The 20,637-nt window shown below is 51.4% G+C and overlaps 9 protein-coding genes across 10 annotated transcripts; 4 read left to right on the top strand and 5 right to left on the bottom strand.

Annotated features, from left to right (window-relative positions):
* Window positions 1-319: 319 nt before the first annotated feature.
* Window positions 320-2,700, top strand: J3458_007137 (uncharacterized protein). The gene is made up of 2 exons (XM_007808791.2): window positions 320-693; window positions 750-2,700. The coding sequence occupies exons 1-2, from the start codon at window positions 383-385 to the stop codon at window positions 2,509-2,511; spliced, it is 2,073 nt and encodes a 690-aa protein (XP_007806982.1). The 5' UTR covers window positions 320-382; the 3' UTR covers window positions 2,512-2,700.
* Window positions 2,674-5,150, bottom strand: J3458_007136 (uncharacterized protein). Of its 2 annotated transcripts, XM_066119219.1 has the most exons (5): window positions 4,829-5,150; window positions 4,687-4,758; window positions 3,517-4,639; window positions 3,240-3,429; window positions 2,674-3,173 (listed from the first exon to the last, which is right to left on the bottom strand). In XM_066119219.1, exons 3-5 carry the CDS (start codon window positions 4,120-4,122, stop codon window positions 2,932-2,934), a joined length of 1,038 nt encoding a protein of 345 aa, XP_065975856.1. In that variant the 5' UTR covers window positions 4,123-4,639; window positions 4,687-4,758; window positions 4,829-5,150; the 3' UTR covers window positions 2,674-2,931. The 2 variants fall into 2 exon arrangements, with proteins under 2 accessions (XP_065975856.1, XP_065975855.1); XM_066119218.1 differs by lacking the exons at window positions 4,687-4,758; window positions 4,829-5,150 and having other exon boundaries at window positions 3,240-4,178; window positions 4,295-4,605.
* A 121-nt stretch (window positions 5,151-5,271) lies between these two features.
* J3458_007135 (uncharacterized protein) lies at window positions 5,272-7,122 on the bottom strand. The gene has a single exon (XM_066119217.1). It carries the CDS (start codon window positions 6,556-6,558, stop codon window positions 5,494-5,496), a length of 1,065 nt encoding a protein of 354 aa, XP_065975854.1. The 5' UTR covers window positions 6,559-7,122; the 3' UTR covers window positions 5,272-5,493.
* A 708-nt stretch (window positions 7,123-7,830) lies between these two features.
* Window positions 7,831-10,185, top strand: J3458_007134 (uncharacterized protein). The gene is made up of 3 exons (XM_066119216.1): window positions 7,831-8,595; window positions 8,661-8,778; window positions 8,879-10,185. Exons 1-3 carry the CDS (start codon window positions 8,297-8,299, stop codon window positions 9,452-9,454), a joined length of 993 nt encoding a protein of 330 aa, XP_065975853.1. The 5' UTR covers window positions 7,831-8,296; the 3' UTR covers window positions 9,455-10,185.
* On the bottom strand, window positions 9,635-12,085 carry TPK2_2 (cAMP-dependent protein kinase catalytic subunit; the record flags this gene model as incomplete). The annotated part of the gene is made up of 4 exons (XM_007816792.2): window positions 9,635-10,337; window positions 10,394-10,771; window positions 10,839-11,092; window positions 11,174-12,085. 4 exons carry the CDS (start codon window positions 12,083-12,085, stop codon window positions 10,310-10,312), a joined length of 1,572 nt encoding a protein of 523 aa, XP_007814983.1. The 3' UTR covers window positions 9,635-10,309.
* Window positions 12,086-15,170: 3,085 nt separating this feature from the next.
* On the bottom strand, window positions 15,171-16,603 carry J3458_007132 (uncharacterized protein; the record flags this gene model as incomplete). The annotated part of the gene is made up of 4 exons (XM_066119215.1): window positions 16,260-16,603; window positions 16,171-16,194; window positions 16,008-16,078; window positions 15,171-15,933 (listed from the first exon to the last, which is right to left on the bottom strand). The coding sequence occupies exons 1-4, from the start codon at window positions 16,347-16,349 to the stop codon at window positions 15,171-15,173; spliced, it is 948 nt and encodes a 315-aa protein (XP_065975852.1). The 5' UTR covers window positions 16,350-16,603.
* Window positions 16,604-16,907: 304 nt separating this feature from the next.
* TIM13_1 (protein translocase subunit) lies at window positions 16,908-17,250 on the top strand (the record flags this gene model as incomplete). Its single annotated transcript, XM_007816794.1, has 2 exons — window positions 16,908-16,991; window positions 17,077-17,250. The coding sequence occupies 2 exons, from the start codon at window positions 16,908-16,910 to the stop codon at window positions 17,248-17,250; spliced, it is 258 nt and encodes an 85-aa protein (XP_007814985.1).
* Window positions 17,251-17,549: 299 nt separating this feature from the next.
* J3458_007130 (uncharacterized protein) lies at window positions 17,550-18,755 on the bottom strand (the record flags this gene model as incomplete). Its single annotated transcript, XM_007816795.1, has 1 exon — window positions 17,550-18,755. One exon carries the CDS (start codon window positions 18,753-18,755, stop codon window positions 17,550-17,552), a length of 1,206 nt encoding a protein of 401 aa, XP_007814986.1.
* An 879-nt stretch (window positions 18,756-19,634) lies between these two features.
* J3458_007129 (uncharacterized protein) lies at window positions 19,635-20,485 on the top strand (the record flags this gene model as incomplete). The annotated part of the gene is made up of 2 exons (XM_007816796.1): window positions 19,635-19,781; window positions 19,847-20,485. The coding sequence occupies 2 exons, from the start codon at window positions 19,635-19,637 to the stop codon at window positions 20,483-20,485; spliced, it is 786 nt and encodes a 261-aa protein (XP_007814987.1).
* Window positions 20,486-20,637: the final 152 nt, after the last annotated feature.

Here is a 20,637-nt window from a genome sequence, read left to right as displayed (position 1 = left end):
CCTAAAAAATGGTGATAAATTGGAGTTTGCAAAGCATGTCAGACGCGATGGAAACGCGACCGGGCGCGAATCAATTAAACTGGTACTCGTACTCCGTGCTCCATGTTGCACAGTCTGCCAACAACTCTCTGCACGAGATGCACACCTCCCTAGCGCCCCACATTTGAGCACCAACCGTCTGGGCACCTTTCAGCGGCCGTTTTGTACTAGCATTGCGTCATGGGACCTGCGAGCCAGGGGGGGGGGGCAACGCAAGCTACCGTTCGAGAGGCAACAGCCATTTAGAGCTCGCGGTTTCTCCGGCTTCGTCTTTCAACCGCTTCAACTAATCCAACTTCATTTTTCGCATCGCCTGCATGGACTCACCCACGGGCTGCTCGCCATGGCTCACATCACCAGCAGTGCCGCGCCGGTCGGTTCCATCATATTTTCGCTTTTCGCACTGCTTGTAATTTCGCTCATCGTGCTATTGATTTTGCGATACTACCTGCCGCTGCGAACCACACCGGGTTTTTATCTCGTCCCCATCTTCTTCGCCTTATGGCTGCCATCAATAGTCGTGCTCCTTGTTCCCATAGACTTAGCGTCCAATGCAGCCACCGACGACGAGACTACTAGAGGAATATGGCTCCCTGAACGAGTTGTTCTGGTGTCGTGGCGGATAACATATTGGCTGACATTTGTTTTGACTTGGTATGGTGCTCTCCAAGGACCATTGCTTACTATGGCGATAGACTTACAGACTATAGGGCCATTTTGCCCATTCTGGGTGAATACTCGGATGCCGGCTACCACGAGCCGAGCGATAAGCTGAAATACTCCCTCCGTCAAAATGCGCAGTTCTATGCCATCGTCCTCGGTGCTAGTGCCATTGGTTTGGTCTATGTCTTTATTGCGTATCAACCCTCTATTTTATCGCTGAAGGGTCTTTTGATGACTCTTGCATACTGCTGGGGTCTTGTGCTCGCCATCTATCTCATGGGCCACGGGCTTGTTGCCATTCCCAGACGACTAATTCGAAATGCAAGTATAAGCGGCCGATTACGACGATTGCAGTCACGAGCCCCAAAGGTGCACGAACACATGGAAGATACACTGGTCATCCTAGAGGAAGTTGAAGCTCAAGTCGCAGAGCTCTGTCGCCGAAAGACTGGCAGTGCTTTGAGCTTTCAAGAATGGATTGAGGAGCTTCAAGACATGGGCAACATCCTGCCGTCTCAGGTGCCGTCTGGTTCTAGCATATTTGGGACTAACGGTCGATCGGTTCCCCCGGTCATCACAGAAAAGTATTTGGCCGAGTTGACTCGAAGTTTTGTTCGGGCCAGACATGCCAGATCTCGATATGTCGACGAATGGAGCCGCTTGGTACACGAAGCAGGGGAATTGCAGGCAATTTTAAACTCCGCCGCTTCAAAGAAACTAGATTTCGGAGAGCCGTCACCACACACGGGAGTTTGGGGGAGGACCAAAGTTTTGAGCCCATATACTCGGTACATTTTCTACTACCACGTCATCCCCTATGCCCAGGTAGCATTTGGTCTGTTCTTAGCTCTCGCCTCTGCTTGCGTTGTCTGGTCGGAATTAGTCCGATATACATTCCCGCGCTTGTCTGTTATTCGCCTCAGCGTTGTACATCACTGGGTGGGAGACAAGCCTGAAGTTGGATTTGCTGGGCAAGTCGTGTCTGCCTTCTGGATTTGCTACATGTGTGCAGCAGCGCTTCTCTCCATGACGGAAGTCAAAGTCTGGCGTGGCCGGGCCCTCGTGAAGCGGAACACGTCTTACGAATCAGCGTTCTGGTACTCGATGCAGGTCGCCAAGCTTACCATTCCCTTGTCATACAACTTTGTGACATTCTTGTCTAAGGAGGTGTATGAGAAGACAATATTCTTCAAGTTTCTTGGACAACTACTCGAAAAAACTGCGCCTGGTCGGTGGTTTGATGACCTCTTCCCGATTGTTGTTTTGTTCCCAGTGGTAGCAACATTGTTCGGATTATACGGGAAGGTCAAGCGTGTGTTTGTTGGTATCGACGTTATTGACGAGGGCGATGAAAACGGGCCGACGAATGGGACCGGATCTTGGCGAGAAGGTCGTGAGCTCATTGAACGAGAGCTTGGGGGCACAGCGACCTACCGTCGACGGGGAGACACCGCTTCAAGGGTCGCGTTAGGTGGACGAGGAAGCAGAGCGGCGCCCATCCTCTCGATTCCCGCAGCTAGGGATTCCGCTCCGTTGCCTAGTCAATCACCCGTGCCGTCGGCCAACAATCGCCGACCAGGACAAATCCCACGGGCTCCCCTTACCGATGATGCAATGGAAGACGACAACATGCTGGCAATTATAGGCAACCGCGTGAAAAACACCCTCGAGGGCATAGAGGCACCCAAATGGTTCCAGGAAATCAGGAAGCCCAAGTGGATGGGCCGAAACAACGAGAATGCCGGCAATTCTCAGAACAATTCTGACATACGAAGATGGTTTGGCGGAGAGGGGCACATCCGGTTGTAAATGCAGGGAGAGGTTCTCAACATGATTGCGGCGCCGCGGGTTGCTTTTGGATATCTGTTGCGACGATGGGCGCTATAGGTGCATGGTCTGGCGTTTTTGATTTGGCTAGCCGGGAACATTGTTTACCTGCAGCACAATAATAATCAAGCATTATCTATACGCCAGCTTAAATGTGGCTTCTGAAGTCTGTATTCTGTATTCTGTATCCAATCTGGTGACGGCTGCCCGTGCATACATGTGTTCGTAAGTCGTGAATCATAAGGCGTGGCCTATATACAAGGACAAGTCACATGTCTTCTTTCCACCTCATCTTGGAACCAAAGAAGAAAAAAAACCACTCTATACAGCGACACGACCAGATAACAGCTCAAAACTGTCGTCTTATCCCACCTCATCGACACATGCCCCGAAACCATGAGATCACGGCCGGGGCGGCGAACTAAGCGAATTCCACGTATGCGTCTTGCTCATGGTCCTCTTCCTCAAATGAAACATGATTTCCTTTTCCATTTTGTCAATGTTCTGCTCAAGATCCTCATCGTCCTTGGCATACTGTGCCTCGCGACGGCGATCGAACCACACCCATATCGCGACGATGGCGGCAGTGATGGGGATGGTAACGGCAAAGTAGATCCACAGATCTATGGACACGGGGTGGGCGGCTGGCCGCAATAGAGGCATTAGTAGTTTGCAGCTTTAGAATATCCGATGGGAAGGGGGAAACGTACATTCTTGGAAATTGAAAAACGTCATGCTGAAGACAGACGCGAGATACGTGCCGGGCAGAAAGAGCGTCCCCATGAGCGAGATGGTCTTCATGGCCGTGCTGTCGCGTTTGCTGGCGTGGGCGATGCGGCGCTGCTCTCCGGCGATTTCGAGGTTCAGTCTCGCCTCGCGCTGCGACATGATGTTGTACAACTAGGACCCCTGGGTCAGCGTGCCCCTGGGATCAAGAGCCTTTGGGCTGGGGGCCGGAGCCGGTGGACACGCGCGTGTGTAGCTTACCGCTTCCCGCTGCACCTTCAACCTCTCCAGCGTGGTGTGGATGTAATTCTCCAGGCCCTTCAGCTTGACCTTGTAGAACTCTAGTCTCGCCGTCATGCTGCGGTGCAGCTTGTCCACCTCCTTGAGGTGCCGCCTCTCGGCATCCCCCGCGCTCTCTGTTTCGCCGTTGACAAGTCGCAGCTTTTCCTCGCGCACAGCCGTCATCTTGTCGCGGTAGCGCCCCATGGCCTTCTCCATCTCCTCTGCCACGGCCCAGTACGCCTGCGGTCTCTTCCACATGACGTGGCCGTGGCATTCGACGAGGTCGCGATTCAGGCCGTCTACTTCCAGCAGGCCGTCCTGGAAATACCGCTCGTGCTCCTCGACTTCGTTGCGCAGCGAGACGGCGTTCTCCAGACGACGCAGCCAGTCTCTTGCGTCGCGCTGCTTCTGGTCATTTGCCGTGGACAGGTCGTACGAGAGGATGATGATGGGGAGCAGCATCGGGTGGCCGATCTGTGCGGAACATGCGCGGAGGTGTTGCAGCGCGGACACGACGTCTGATGACGGCGTGCCTTTGATGTAGCCCGTGGTGATGTTTGTCTTGAACGAGTGCGAGAGCATCATTTCCCAGCCGCGGGTCCTGCCTTTTTTGCGGACGTCGGACTTGCGGTGGATGATTTCTAATTACAACGTTTGTTTAGTCGTCCAGTTGTTCCTCTTGTGAGTCGTGGGGACGTGGGTGGCTGCCAGCTGGTTGGGAGCACCCAAAAGAATCAAATGAAAATAAAAAACGCACGCAAGTGAGGATCATCGTCGTCCTGATCAAAGGAACTCCAAAAGAACGGCCCAACCACAGACGTCGTCTCAATTCCTCTAAAAGGCAGCTTCAGGGCGCGGACCATGTCTTCGTATGAGTCCTTTGGTAGCGAAATCACCTTGGGCGTGAAGGTATCCTTGTCTTTGGCGTTCTTTTGCACACTAGGAGCTGTCAGTCGACGAAGAAAAAGAAGAAGAAAAAATTACTCGACATCTCAATCGATGCCATCACAAAATCAAGAGGCAGCAACAATACTCACATCAGCCGGATCCCACTCAACAACCTCGTCCCATCGCGCATCTTGTCCGGCGGCGCAAACGCACCCTGTTTCGTTCAGTCCAGCTCGATTCCGTCAGAGACGGCACACTCACCCGCCTATACAAGAAATTGTCAAATTCATCTTCTGTAAGCGCATGTTCTTCGCACGAATTGTAAAACGGATCCTGCACGCTAGACAGTTAGACCATATACTCCCGCTTCATTCCAATGGCCATTGCTTCAAGGAAAACTGACCGAGTAGTTCAAAATTTCCAGATAACTCGTCGTCTCCTCGACAGTTCTACACTCGTCGACATAATACCGAAACATGTAGTCGTCCATCCTTCATCTCTTGGCGCCTTTGCACCCCCGCCTTTAACCTTAAAAATCTAGAGCCGAATCGCCAAGCTTCTTCCGCCCCTTTTTGAAACGCAGAACCGCAGAACGCTTGGTACATACGGAGTACAGGATGTGGAGAAAGGGGACTGACGGGGGAAGAAAAAAACAAGGGACAAGTCTACGACGAGAACCGGCAATTTGGCCGAAGACGCCTCGAACAAATTAAACGAGCTTTCGCTGTAACCTGCAATGCGCTGGCGAAACCCTGTCGGATGCACCAGACCAGCCCCGTGACTTTCTGGCAAGCAATCTGGTGGAACAATACGGCACTTGACGGCACTTGACTTCTCCGGCTCACACTTGACTCTTTTTTGAAGAATACTCGGTACTCTGTGTTGAACCGCGTCAATGACTTTCGTTGCACAACGGTGAATCATTTGCCAAGTCCATTTCATAACACGCCTGGTACTAACTAACTAAAAAAATAAAAAAAAGGTCACTGCTGGTACCTAGACGCCCGCGCAACAAACGCAAGAGTGATTGGCGGATGAGGGCCAATATTGAACGAGCCAGCCAGGCAGCTACACAATCAGCATGCTGTCCCCAAACATGTCGAACTCGTATCCACCACCTTCAAGAATCTCGGCGTAGCTACGCATAACAAGCTCTTTCCCAGCAAAGGCCGCGGTCAGCACGATATGGCTAGACCGCGGCTGGTGGAGGTTTGTCAGCAACACGTCCACAAGCTTGAAGTTGAATCCGGGGTATATGTAGAGATCTGTCCACCCCGACTGAGCCTGGATAGGAGCTTTGGGCTCCTGTTTGGCCGCCAGTGTCTCGAGGGTTCTCATGACGGTCGTGCCAACGGCGACGACACGCCTCCCCTCGGACACGGCCCGGTTGATTTGTGCAGCCGCCTTGTCTCCAACCTGGAAGTACTCGGACCTGACCTTGTGGTTCTCAATCTCCCTCTCGGTGATGTGACGAACGGCAAAGGTCTCGGTCGCCCCGACGTGCAGCGTGATGTGAGCGACCTCGACTCCCTTGGCGACAGCCTCGGCCAGCAGTGCTTCGGAGAAGTGAAGCCCAGCTGAAGGGATATTAAACGACCCAGGTGTATTGGCGTACACGGAGCGATAAGCCAGGGGCGCGGATCTCCAGAGCGTCAGGTTCGGGTCCATCATGTCGTCGACTCGCCGTCCGAATTCAACCAGCGTCGGGGTAACCAGGTCCAGCGGCTCGAACCTCGCTCTCCAGAGCTGGTCGGGCAGCGCTTCAAGCAGGGTACAGGTGAGTCTGTCGTTGTTTTTGGACGTCAGGGTCAGCGCCGGCGTAGCCAACGGCCATCCGAATACATCGACAATGGTCGTGCCGTCGGGCTCGTGGCCGCACAAGCCCACATGGGTAGACTCGTCGCCGTACCGGAACCACAAGACGTTTGCAAGCACGTAGCTGTCGTTCAATACGAGCAGGTCGCCCGGGCGAAAGTACTGGCAGATGGTTGAAAACACCGTGTGCGCAATCATCCCGGTAGAGCGGTCGAGCACGACCATCTTGCCACTTTCGCGGCTTTTGCCACGCAGCTCAACAGGATCGTCTGGCACGAATCTTGAGTCGACATTGTAATCAAACTCTTCAGTCCTCATGGTCTTTTTTTATCTTTTTGTAGGATTTGTTACAACTGTATGGTTTGGTACTAAAGGTTGGAAGGGACTCTTCGAATACTACCCTGTTGTTGACTGAGAGATTGCGATTGAATCACAGAGTCGAGATCAGACGCAGATTTTATATTGCGAGTGAGGGGGCTGCTTGCAAGCATACTGCGCAAATACTAAGCGACGTGGGCAGATGGGCGATGCCAAGGGCTGTGCTGGTTGTTGACATTGACCGATGTTGCATCATCACGGTGGCTTCATGCGGTGGCTAAAAGCAAGGGAATCTAATGTCGTCGACGCATGTACCAACAGCTATCCTGACGAATGGCAGAAAGACATGTCAGTAAGGCTGCTGGGTTTCATACAACGTGCTTGATGGTCAGGGTGTTCGAAGCCGTGAAATCAAAGACATGATATGATTATTCGGCATCAAGTCGATACAATCCCAAGACATAGAGAGTCTGCCACACGTCGATATGAATAACGATCCCTGCGCCCTCGTAGTCTATTCGCGTTTTTGAGCTTCTGACTGTATGCCATATTCACGACAGTTGCGCAGTTTTTTCGTACGATGTCTTGGGCATCGTTACGGTCCATCGCCGAATTTCGCAACCAGTGTATCGGGCGGTCGGTGCGATATCTGCTATATTCTGCATGTCCAATGCAGATGAGACGCCTTGGCGGGGCTCACGAGTAGCTTTGGAATTTGAGTCATGGTAAAATCATGTAGATGTTACTCCAGACCTCAGTTTTGGATGCGCCCGTGGCTTTGACTGCGCCGTTATTCCAAGCAGCAAACGGGTCGATTGGACTGGGCATATTCCCAGCACGGTCAGCCATGCATAAATGATGGTGTCTTCATCACCCCCGTCACCCCCGCCTTGGGTCGCTCCCGGACATACACTTTTGTAAATCAGAAACTGGTCCGTCCCGTCTCGGGTGAGGGCTGGGTGAGGTTGTATTCATGCCGTCCTGTCACTATCGTGTACTTGCCGTGTGGAGGTCCTACAGGATACACGTCAGCAAGCGGTCTCAGACATTGATTTAATAATGCAGAGCACCGAAGTTCAAAGACCCAGCTTCAAGGACATGTACTCCTAAAGAGACCGCTACCCGGATGCGCCGATAGCGGTCCAGGTCCCGAGGGTTTGAGTTCTTGTGATGAGCAGAGTATTTACCATCTGCATGCCCGCAAGTACTCAACGAGAATGCTGCCGCCGAGACACATCGACAACGGCCTCGAGAGAATTCACCATGTCGCCAGTCTTGGCTTCGAATAGCTCGTTCTACTAAAGATCCGAAACACACAAGACCGTGGCAGAATGTCGACTCTCTGAACTTGTGACATATCTCAGCCCGCAGCTGACAGAGGTAAATGAGAAATAGCAATGAGGATGTAGCGACGTGTAGTGCCGCATCTAAAAGCTACCGTGTATTTTTCATTTACAATTCCGCCGAGACCCAGTACCAAACAAAGATAATTTTATTCCAAGCGCCACATGGCATGGCAGCGCATGGATTGTGTAGATTCTATAGGACCGCATCTGGTAGCACAACAGATTGCTTGACGTCGTTCTGACATTGACACGCACGACAGCTGACCAAGAAAGCATATCCCGCCATCTAAGATTTTCTATCCAACTTTTCCAACAGCATCGTGTGTAAAACCGCCCAAACGGTCATCTTGCTGGGAAAAAAGAACAAGATTCCAGACTTCTAGCAACGCAACATGTTGTCCACCACGGCAATGCGATATGCCACACCGTCCCTGATGGCGATGCCCATCCGTCCTACAGTTGCTCGCCACAGCCGCATCGTGGGACGAAATGCCTCCAGGTCACTTTCGCTTACAAGCCGAGCCGCTTCTCAGTCTTCCACTCAGCCCATCATGCTGGAAGATCCGAAAGGGTTCGGGTTCATTCGACACAACGCCCGCCCCCCGAAACCGAGAAAGACTGGCGTCACCGAGATCAGGGGACCGTACTACTCCGTCATGGGCAAGAGATATCTCCAAGACGTATTTGAAACGTACGCGTGCGAGTGAAGAACCCCGTTTGACAGCAAGGGAACGGTCGGTCGCTAACTCAAGCCAGCATGGCGCATCAAGTTGACGGTGTCAAGTTTGCTGGGGGCTCGTTCTCGCTCTTCCACGAAGACAAGCTGAGAGAGCTGATCCAGATAGCCCATGAAAACGATGCCTATGTCTCAACGGTAGGGCCTGCTTAGCCCCCCCCGAACATGGTCATGTCCACGCGGACCAAGAATGAATAAATAAAAAGGAATCGAAATGGCTGACAAAGTCGCTCCACAGGGAGGCTGGATTGAGCACGTACTCACCCAATCGGAGCCGACAGCGGCCGTGGACAAGTATATTCGAAAATGCAAAGAGGTCGGGTTTGACGTGGTTGAGATTTCCACCGGATTCCTCTCTCTGCCGCAAGATGACTGGCTGCGACTGGTGGACAAGGTGCATGAAGCTGGCCTCATTGCTAAGCCCGAGTGCGGGATCCAATTCGGCGCGGGCGGTGATACAAAGGCTTCCGAGCTGGAGTCGCTAGGTCCGTCGGATCCGTCCAAGATTATCAGCGCGGGCAAGAGGTTCATTGATGCCGGTGTCGAGCGCATCATGATTGAGAGCGAGGGCATCACTGAAAACGTCACCAAGTGGAGGACCGACGTGATTCAGCGTATCCTTGATGAGCTTCCCGCAGAAAAGCTCATGTTTGAGGCGGCAGACCCGCCGGTATTCAACTGGTATATTCGGGAATTTGGCGTGGATGTCAATCTGTTTGTTGATCACTCACAGATTGTGCAGCTTAGCTGTCTGAGGGAAGGTATCTGGGGCATGGCGGATACATTTGGCAAGATCACAACATACAGGCCATGACGAAAACAGCACCTTGAACATGAAGTTCAAATGAACTTCTTCTTTCTAAGCGTACTATTTCTGAAAGAAATTGAACCAGACGTCAATAAGGGTATTATTGCTCAATAATCAAAACTTGCTTCTCACTTCAGTACTGCAAAGGCTAGACAATACGAATACAAACACGAGTACAAGTACAGGCACAAGGAAATGCTCCGCGTGGGCGAGCAACGGTCGGGGCCATCTACACCCTCCGGACAATCTACTCATCCAACGAGGACACTCAAGCACTTCGGGCTTGCATATGGCGAGGCGCCCCCAGCTGCCCCCATAGTGGTCCAGTGGTGCAGTTTGCGAGGCTGACAACGGAACCTGACTTTCCATCTTTATGGTTGTCGAACTAGCAGTCCATGGTGCAGGTGGCTTGCAGTGCTCGATTCGCGCTCCATGGCTCCAATGTTGTCATCAGCATCTCTAGTTTCAAGCGGCCAGCGGTAGTTCACATGGGCACTAATTAATACCCACGGTTCACCTACACTTCATATTGCAGTCAGTCTTGAAACGTATCATGTTGTGATAATTCATACAGATGCCTCGCGTCATTGCTAGCAATCAGTGACTAAAGAAGGTGGCATGTTTGGTTGTTCGGCTCGTTTTTTTTTCCTTTTACTCCCGTGTAACAATATGTTTGTCCAAGGTTCCAGCCCAACTCCGCAACACTGATAATTAATTGTTCTGTGAGCATATTCGGGCACTCTTCGAAGGCCCGAGGCAGGTTTCCAATATCATATATATGTCGCCATCCAACGCGCCATGTCGTACACATTCAGGGAAAAGGGAGAAAGACCCATCGTTATCGCACATCATCTGCCAATTTCAAAAATCGGTAAACATGTGTCCGTATCTACGCACACAGTTAGTCTCCAATACTTCACAAGCCATTGTATTCCAAGTACATACTCATCTGACCCTCCAATGCCTCCATACTTCTCGGGGTCCTCGGGATATCTGTCAAACTGGCTTGCGTCGCCCGTACCGGCCTTCACTGGCGGTGTATATGGGGCGTCAATGTCCTTGCGGGCTAGTCTATCCCATGTCACCTCCGAGAACCATGGATGGTTCTTGACATCTTGCGAACCGCCATATAAGTTACCCAGTCTCTTGGTGAGGTCGGATGTGATTAACCTCTCCAGCAAATTTTGCGCATCCGTGTTGATGTATGCAGGGTACTTGACCTTACCCTTCAGGATATTTTCGTATATACGCATCGGCGAGCCGCTGTCCCAGAACGGCGTATAGCCACACAGCATTTCGTAGATCAAAATGCCCAACGACCACCTGCGAGAAACATTAGCTAGACAGCCCATATTGCACCGCCCACATATGTGGCAACGGTCAAACCTACCAATCCACACTTTTGTTGTAGCCCTTGTTAGAGACTACCTCGGGCGCGAGATAATCTGGCGTACCGCACAAAGTCCAAGTCTTGTCTGGAACCCGTTTGGCAAATCCAAAATCCGTGATTTTGAGGTGCCCATGCCGATCCAGCAGCAAGTTCTCGGGCTTTAGATCTCGGTATATAATATTCTTCGAGTGCAGGTACTCGAGGGCAAGAGTAGCTTCGGCAGCATAGAACTTGGCAACAGGGTTGGGAAAACGCTTTTGGTCGATCAGTACACAACAACATATGATGCCGGCGTTTATGAATTGGTCCACCCCCAACAGTCAATTGGTACTCACACCGGACTTCCTTAGCAGTGAGAATAGCTCTCCGCCCTCAACAAAATCCATTACCATGTACAGATTCTTCCAATCTTGGAAAGTGCCCCAGAGGGTAATCAAGAATGGATGTTTGACATCGCTCAACATCCTCCGTTCATCATTGGTATGCTCAACTTGTTTCATCTTGACAACTTGAGCCTTCTTGAGCACCTTGATGGCGTAGAATCGTTGGTTATGCTTCGATTGGACCAGATGGACTCGTCCGAAGCTACCAGTCCCGAGCGTCCTCAGTATGTCAAAGTCCCCCAACGAATATTTTCCCTTTGTGACGCGGGTGACGCTTCCCTGGTGCTGGTGGTGGACACGCTGCTCATGCTGCTGCTGTTGGAATTGTTGCTGCTGCTGATCCGGCAACTGTCCAGCTTGTTGCTGTGGTTGCATTGCTGGCTGTGGATAAGCCTGTTGCTGCTGTTGTTGCATATGGCCGGGATCGGTTCCGGGACTTGCACTGGGAGGATGGCTGATCTGGGCGCCTAGGGCAGCAGGGTTAAAGGAAGAGTAATTGTTTGTAGAGGCACCATTCTGGGGTTGGTGGATGAGGTTACTGATGCTGGGAAGGCTCTGGGAATCGGCTTGGTTCGTTTGCATGGGCAATGGAGTGACGAAGGTGCCGCCTTGGGCGTTTGCGGGATTCATCTGTTGCTGCTGGGAAGCAGGCGCAGCAGTGGCAGCTGAGCCTTGAGATGGAGCTGGAGCTGGAGCTGTTCCAGAAGCCGTCTTTGCTTGCGAGCCAGAGGTTCGCTGCTGCAGTGTAGAAGAATCGAACGGCTTCGACGGAGATGTAGCAACTGGACTGGTGGGGTTGGATGTAGAGGGGTCGGGGTTGCTATCCCGCGTCCTCTTTTTCTTGAGAAAGCCGAGAGAAGGCATAGGGCAGGTGGTACTGCGGCTGCTACTGCGGCTGCTACTTCTGCTGCTACTGCTGCTGCTTCACACGTGGCGAGGCCGATGACAGGCGATAGAGTCGGTTTGGTCGGGCGGAAAGGTGACAGGTGACAGCGACAAGCGACTGGCAACCGGCAGGGTGGAAGTCGGCTACGCAGGAGCAACAAGGGAATCGCGCCGCAAGGTGGATGTTTGGGTCCGTCGCAGGAGCAAGTAAGTTAAGTGGCCGGGTCTTTTGAACGTCTGGACGTGAGAAGTGGTCGATGGTTGGATGGAAGATGCGGAGCAACGACGGTGGGGGAACCATGGGCTCAGAATTACAGTTTCTTCAAGAGTATTGCTCGTCGTCCAAGGCCAGCACAGAGTTCAGGAAGCACCGCCCGGGCCAAGTCTCTCAATTGCGCAAGCGAGCGAGCAGCGGGTTGTTGGCTGTGGAGGGTGGGAATGGAATTGGATCGGATGCGGATGCAGATGCGGAACGATCAAGGGCAGCCGGCTGGAAGGAGGAGCTTCCATGTCGACGTGAATTGAGGAGAAGCCACACGCACACAGAAGCAGCCAACCAGCTCCAGAGTACATCATGTCAGCTCAGCTCGGCATGAACCCACGCTTGCAGATCAATTGATAGTTCTTTGCCCCTCCTTTAGCGCCGCTGGTAAGTTATTTACTACTACTCGTCGACTGGCATGCAACATCAATGCTGGCCTTCGATCTTCGGTTTGACCAGCAACGCCAGCTCTGCCCCAGGTCCATCAACTAACAAGTTACTAGCCATAAATAGAACCAGAAACGGCACTTTCGAGCTGCAAGCGAAACAAAGAGACGCACTGGCCAATTGTCACGTTGATGGTTGGGCTTTCTTTGATACGACCCCGGGCACGCATACGCTGCAACAAAAGGACAATAGCCGACGTCAAGGAGGCTCACAGAAGGCACTCGCAGAAGGCACTCGCAGAAGGCACTCGCAGAAGGCACTCGCAGAAGGCACTCGCAGAAGGCACTCACAGCTTACTCGATACAGCGAACAATTCAAATATTGACACGAACCACGGGTTTGCACAGATGGCATTGTAGCCCAGCAATTGCCAGACCAAGAGCTACACTGGGAGGCAAAAAGCACTCGCGTACATCAGGTACTCCGAGTGGCTATCGACATGGAGCGCTACCCATCATCTACTACAGCATATTAGCGTATACATTCTGACCTACCGATGGGCAAGTATCTTATACCAGCTACAGCTACGGAGGAGCTCGGTTCGCGGTTTGGAAAGCGTAGAGGTCAGAGCGACATAGAAGCTTGGCGCCCTGCCAACCTGCGCAGGGCAAGCCACAACAATACTGTCCGTATGTCGGCATTTGAGGTGTATCCCGAACATACTGTGCGCTTGGTTGGCTCATCTGGGAGCAGTTGCCCGTCGTGAAACCGCAAATCAAGCTACAGGTTCCTTTCTCCCTCGCATAATTCTACCTTTTTGATCGCCATTTTCTTTACCTTGAATGGAGTAATGCATCACACATCCGCCTCTTCAATCTCCTCGAGACTTATTTAGAGGTAGTACCACTACTTTCGCCTCAAAGTCGCAGCCAGTGGATCCTGGTGGTTGGTCGAGGGCCAAAACCGTCCGGGTCACCAACTTCTCCGCGGTGAAGAGCTGTGTGCGTTAAGCAAATGATTGGACAGTATGACAAAGGACCCTGTAAATTCGGGATGAAAAACATGAGCTGACAGTTCTACAGATGGTCACGGGCTGACTGACACCAGATCGACTTCGATCGCCCTTCGTTGGTCTCCTGGGAGGGACGAGAAGACAAAATTGGCGGCAACAGAAAAGGCTTACCAGCCATTCCTCAAAAGGCTACTCTGTAGCTACAGCTTAGCTCAGTTGCCTATACATGTCTCCTTATACCGCCGACTTGGCGACACAAGTCAGTCACCCAAGGCAAAACATTCTGGATGCGGCTGTCAAAATCATTAGCCTTGGATAATGCACAATGCACTCGACTACCAGCCCTGCTCACGGCAATCTCCTCAGACAACTTTTAAATGGCCCGCTTACTTTTTGATTTATGTTAGATATGAATTGAGTTGTATACAATGCCTCGTCACTCGTCTTTGATAAAGTCAGTGGGAGGACCAAGGACGATGATGATCGAGAGTTCGCCCTTGCCTTAGTACGTACCTTCCTGAGGGGCGGGACGAGGTGGGGCATGGTAGCCCGCTTTCCTACTACAACCGGCGATCTTTGACGTTGATATCAAGTGGCAGATAGAACCATTGCTTGACCAAGCATCCAAACCTTTCCATGTTCTGTGTGACCTAGGCAGGTAAATACTTTCTTACTCTCATTCTTACACTCTAGTTAATCATCATCTTCCGTGCTTGCATACTTATGTCAGGGCTAATTCATAAGCAGCATGACAGATACCATAGCAGGATGACATGCAACATCACGTACCCCAGATACAAGAGTATTGTCCCTTAAAATTTTACATCTGATTACTAAACTGTCCAACCAATAGCGCGACCAATTCCGTGATACGCAACTTCAGGGAGCCGATTCGTATCCACGCCGCATTTCTCACCAAGCCAGCTGGCAAGCTTCAAGCTTTCCGCGTTAGGGCAGCACCATGAACCTACTTCACACAGCCACCCCAGACCTAACTCTGCTCCTCGTGTTTCGACAGCTACATCTGACACGACAGTAAGACGAAAAGTAAATCTAATAGTCACATTCAAGGACACAAGAGGCAAAATGTGGATACAATGGAACTGCTCTTCAAACTCCAGCCCGTAGGTCCTGCCAATCGCTCTCACACAACTATTTAACAAAGAAGCCTTCACTGGCTCTTTCTCAGATGAGGCAGCAACCAACCACAAAGGGAATTAAATTGCCAGCCCATGCAAGTGATATTATATTCTCCCTTTTTTTTTGATAGCCCGTCTCGAACTTCGTCATTTCCATAAAAAAAAAGGAACACCCTTTCCCATCCAGAACTCATCCACCCAAGTTTCCTGCGCCCATCACGCTCATATGGAAAAGGAGAGCCGATGCGGCAATGCTCAAATGCTTTAGAATCGGTGGCTCTTGCTCTTGGCTCGGTAAGCAGTGTAACCCACATACACACCACCAACAGCAACGAAGAATAGGATGATCTTGCTGAAAAACCAGGTCCAGCTACTACCTTCCTTGACAACATTGTTATGGATTGGTCGGCCCTTGTTCGCTCCCGCTCGGTCAGTCGTGCTGCCAGGGCTGTTATACAGGTTCTTGGTGGAGACGGAGATGATATCGTGGTTATCGCTGAGCTCGCCGGTTTCCGCGCTGAATCCGAGGTAGGCGATGTTGGGGATCTGAGGAGGGTTGTCCACTTCGAAGCAGGACGTCCACTCGTCTTCTTCCCTGTACTGAAGGTCAAGCTTGAGCTGCTTGTCCTGGATGTAGGTGAGACGCATCTTGGTAGGCACGCTGGCATGTCGGATGCCGCGAGCTGAGCAGCCGGCCAGCTCGGTCTCCTTTCCGTCGTCGTTCTTGTTGTAGGAGCGGTGGCCGTCGCCGTACATGGCCATGACGTAGGGAAACACAACGCCGGGTCGGTTGTTCTTGTAGGTATCGACAAAGATTCCAAGACCCTCAAATCGATCAACTGATCCAAAGACAGGACCCATCTGGCCGCGCTGCTTGGTAATCCACATAGCGAAGCCATCGCCGTAGAGCTGGTGCTTCCCCGAGATTTTGAATTCAACTTCGACCTCCCAATTCGTGGCGGTTAGAGGCACACGGGAGAACAGCCATCCAGATTGAGAGGGAAGATCTGAAGTCAAGCGAATATAACTATTCATGCCGTTTAGTTTCGATTTTTTTTTGCCACTTTCTAAAACCCCTTCTGCAAGATTGAGGCAACGTACGAATCGGTTCGGACAATGGCATCTCCTCCAAAATCGAACCAACGGCTCTGCATATCCGAGTCGAGGTAGGGCTGTGAGCAAATCCTCTTCGTCAGTTTCCTCTTCGCATATTGTGACATGTAGCTTATTCCCCCTCCAGGTTCTCCTGGTATCGTGAACTGACCTGCTGGATGCTATGTGTTCGTAGCTGCGAAGCCCCAATTGCGTCAGTCCTGATCTTCAATTGGCATAAAAACTATTTTCTATACACACCGAAATGCTCTTCAGGTCAGACACCTGGTCTGCCTGCGCAGTCCCTACAATGGCCGCCAGGAGGGCAGCTGGGACTGATGACAACCGCATGGTGTGGCGTGCCTCAAAGCCAGAGACGACTCGTGAATGGGAGACCGCAAAAGAATTAAAAACTAAAAGGAATCGAAATAAATGATCGGACAGCCGTCGAGAAATCGTCAAACTCAAGGCGTCGAGTATCCGGTCTCCCTCGACCGGTTTGCTTGGGAGGCTACGTGGTGAGAGTTGGCCAATATTAGGACCGAGAGCTGGCACACAGCTGTCCTCTTCCACACGGGGCCAAAAAGACAACCTGGGGTTCGGCCCAGCCTTAACTTGGCCCCCTGCTTGACTGCGCCACAGCAATACGCAGAGATGGCCGCGGGGTACTCCATAGGGAGTACCGATGGAGTGTTCTATAAAGTACCTACCTAGGTAGTTAGTGCGGCTGAGGAGACTTTGCACTAGCCACACATTCTAGCTTTTCCGATCTTTTGGACAAGCTGGGTTGCGACAAGGTGCTCTAAGCGTTCCTCAAGATAGTCTCGATTCACAAACCCGCGTCGCATCGCATCGCATCGCATCGCATCGCTATATCTTACAGCATACAGCACAAACCTGATACCAAGAATGGACTCCGGCACAGTAAAGCAGTCTGTTATGAAGCAGGTCCTCGCTGAGGCTAACCTGGCCAATGCCCGAGTCCTGATTGAGGTATGCAGAAGAGCGTAGCAGCACGAGACACTTGCCCTTGTTCCTCGTCTGTTAGCGTGCATTGGCTAACTTGCCTTCTCTCTAGAAACTCCAAGAGAACTGCTTTGAGAAGTGCATCCCCAAACCAGGCAGCTCGCTGTCCAGCGGCGAGCAGACCTGCATGACAACATGCATGGAGAAATACATGGCTGCGTGGAACCAAGTCAACGCCGCATACATCAATAGAATACGCCAGGAGCAAAACAACCCCAGCCAATAAGCATACCCCTCAATTCATCGGTCGAGACGAGTATCAGCGATTACTGAAAACTGTATATTATGCCATCGTTGCTGTGGAATGGGAGCTGCTCGCCGGGTCAACTATCTAGCCCAGCATATCCGGGAGGGACGGTTTTTTTTTTTGTATAATTTGGATGAATGGACACATGGAAAGGGGTATAAACAATAGAACAAAGTAGTCTCTGTAGAGACTAAACACACGCATCTCATCGCCATTTTACAACAGTCCCCATGGCCAGAGAAATGACTCTCATGATTACATTGCTGGGTATCTCACGTCTATCCCTCTGATGACTGCTTCTTTGCTTCCTCAGCCGCCCGCTTTCTGGCCAGATATCTCTCCTTTGCACTCGAAATCTCGCTTTGCGTCTTTTGGCTCTTTGACGCGCGTTCAATTTCTTCGCGCTGCGATTCTTCAGCTTCCCTGGATCGCTTGAGAGACTGCTCCAGCTGCTCTTCCATCATACGAGTCTGGCGCTCCCTCATTGCTTGTTTCCTTCCAAACTGAGCACCATTCGTAGGTCTCCTTTCCGGCTCTTTGGGCCGTTCAGCCTCTCTGCGAGCCTCTTCCTTTTTTTTGGCGCCCACGTTCAAGCCCCCCTTCAGGAGCTGGCGCTTGTCGACGACTTGGCCTTCTTCGTTCACGGCGACAGATGCGCCCTTTTCGTTCAACTCGCGGGCCAAATCAGCCTCGGACTTCTCCCTATCAGCCTCTTCATCATCGCCTTGTTCCGTCGTAGACCCATCCTTGGCCTTTTCTGCTGCCGCCTTGACAAGTTCTGTATGTCTCGCCTCGTCTTTATCAAGAAGCTTCCTGTAAAAAGCCGACATGCCGCCGCCTTCATTCTTCTTGGCCTCTTCTTCCTCTCTGCGCTTCTCTTCTTCCTCCAACCTCCTATTCTCCTCCTGTTGCTTCCTATATGCTTCCGTCACAAACTTTTCCTTGTCGGCGTATTCGTCTCCTTCGGCTTCCCGCTCTCTAGCAATCTTCTTTTCTTCCGCAATCAACGCATCTCGTTTTCGGACTTCAGCAGCTTGAAGAAGACTCTTCATATACTTTGGTTTTCGTTCCACGTCTTGCTTCGCGTCATCCTTCTTTGGTTTTAACGAATCGTATACGGAGTCGTATTCGTAGATGCTTGCGTCGAGTTCTGTTGCTGCTTGGGCGTTCTTTCGTGAAGCCAGAGTGCTTGAAAGGTCGCCAAACATGGCACTCGGCTCATTCTTTGATTTTAGCTTTGGAGGCTGTGTCAATGCGCCAGGTTTTTGTTTTGAACTCTTGCGCGTGTCTGATTTGGGTGCTGTCGTTGCGAAGTCGTCTAGAACGCCATCAATCCTTTCAAATTTGGCACCGCTTTTCTGTTCTTCATTGTCGGAATCATCGTCACCTCGGAACGCGGACTTCTTGCCAAGCGGTGTCGTTTTTGGTTTTGCCGCGCCTGGCTTCTTGGATAGATTGAGCCCGAAGGCTAGCGGCTTGCTCATTTCGAGGTTTCTCGCTGCTCGGGAGGTTGTGAGCCACCCTTTGGAGTTGAAGCCTGTCGAGGTGAAGGGTTCTGGAAGACATTGGTGATGTAGTAGTTGGTACTCCGTATACGTGCCAATGATGTAAAGTGGGCATTGCTCTGCCTAGGAGCAGAGGCACTATCGTCACCGCCTTCTGTATAAGGTCGAGCTCTAGGGTTAGGGTAAGAAGACGTGCGAATTCCAGCCCATCCCTCCAGTACCCGGGCGAATTGAATGGGACAAACCGGCAGTCTATCAAAACATATTTGCCTATTGGTAAATGTATATAGATGGTGTATTCTTTCTTTCGTTCGGAGCGTTCCGCGAAATTAAAGGGCGATAGGAAGTTGCCCATGTGCAGAAAGTGGCACCATGACCCGTTGCAGGGACTACTTACAGAATATTCCACTATGCCATCTTTTATTGAGATCCGCCAAGATCAAATAAACAGATGGTCCTAATGAGGCGTAGCATTTTTCGCATATGGCTGTTTATGCATCACTGTTCTGAAAATTTGTCTGCCTCAAAGGCTGTTGGTTAAGTGCGGTCAAGCAGTAATTCGCTAGGGTAGCAATTGGTAGACACTGCACAAATGTAGCAGCGAATGTATCTTTATCATTTCCAACTGATTTAATCGTTTTCAGACTCAAACCCAAAAGTGCCCTTTTTCAAATGATATCACGGTATACGTGCGGAGTGTAGCGCACATAAATCCAACACGCAAATCCGGGCGACCATCTTTGCCGGTATAAACAACAGCCTTGGAAATGGATGGCCAAATCATGACGTGATTGGTCACAAGGCCTTCCAACTGCGTCAACACCGAACAGCCCGTTATCGCCAACTCACACGACAACCATGATTCATTCGCTCCCAGACGGCATGGAGTCTTGCTCAACCTGCGCAGCAATCCTCCGATCACGGGGTGCGCCGACGCCAGAAAAGATGCCCGACGACCGGATAGTATCGTGCTGTGGAAGAGTGATATGCGGCAGCTGTATCCAGGTCAGACATATATATATTTGCCACAGCCTTGCACCTGCTTCAGGCACTGACTTGCGCACATGTAGAATAACCCGAGATTCTCTCAGTACTGCCCGTACTGCCAGATATCCAGTACACCTTCTCCTCTGCCCCAAGGACTCAAGGATCCCCCATCTTATACGTTGGTCTCACAATCACGAACAGTGGATAGCGGACCGCCGCCCTATACACTCTTCGACACGGAACCTCAACCCACAAAGAATGAGGGCACAAATGCGGAAGTGGATGAGAAGAGCATGGCCGATGACACTCTCCATTTTCTGAACCACGACCACGACAGCATCACATCATTGTCATTTCGATATGGCGTTCCTGCGGCAGCACTACGGCGGGCAAACAACATCACGAGTGATTATCTTCTACAAGGTAGAAAAACAATACTAATTCCAGGGGAATACTACAAAGGGGGCGTTAGTCTCTCGCCTACGCCAATCGATGGAGAAGACGAAGAGTTGAGAAAGAGCAAGATACGGCGATTTATGACGTCCTGTAAAGTCTCTGATTACAACATTGCTGAGATATATCTTGAGAAGTCAGGCTATGATTTTGGCGCCTCAGTACAGGCGTACTTCGATGACGAGGCGTGGGAACGGGAGCAGGCGAGAAGTGGGGCCAACAAAGCGATAACGAGGACGAAGAACCTCGGGTTCTTCTGGCGAGCGTAACATGGTGTATCCTGTAGTTTCTCCTTCTGAACAAACAGAAACTGGGTATTGAATTCATCCTTCATTCATCGTGCCAAGGGCGCCGTTCACCATGCCCGAGTCTATTCATGAGACTTTTGACAATGTACTCTTAACGCCTCTGCCGCCCCGTC

This window comes from Metarhizium acridum, assembly GCF_019434415.1.
Source record: "Metarhizium acridum strain ARSEF 324 chromosome Unknown scaffold_72, whole genome shotgun sequence".
Classification (NCBI taxonomy): domain Eukaryota; kingdom Fungi; phylum Ascomycota; class Sordariomycetes; order Hypocreales; family Clavicipitaceae; genus Metarhizium; species Metarhizium acridum.
Note: the sequence above shows the minus strand (reverse complement) of the source record. Positions and strands in the feature narration are given on the sequence as shown.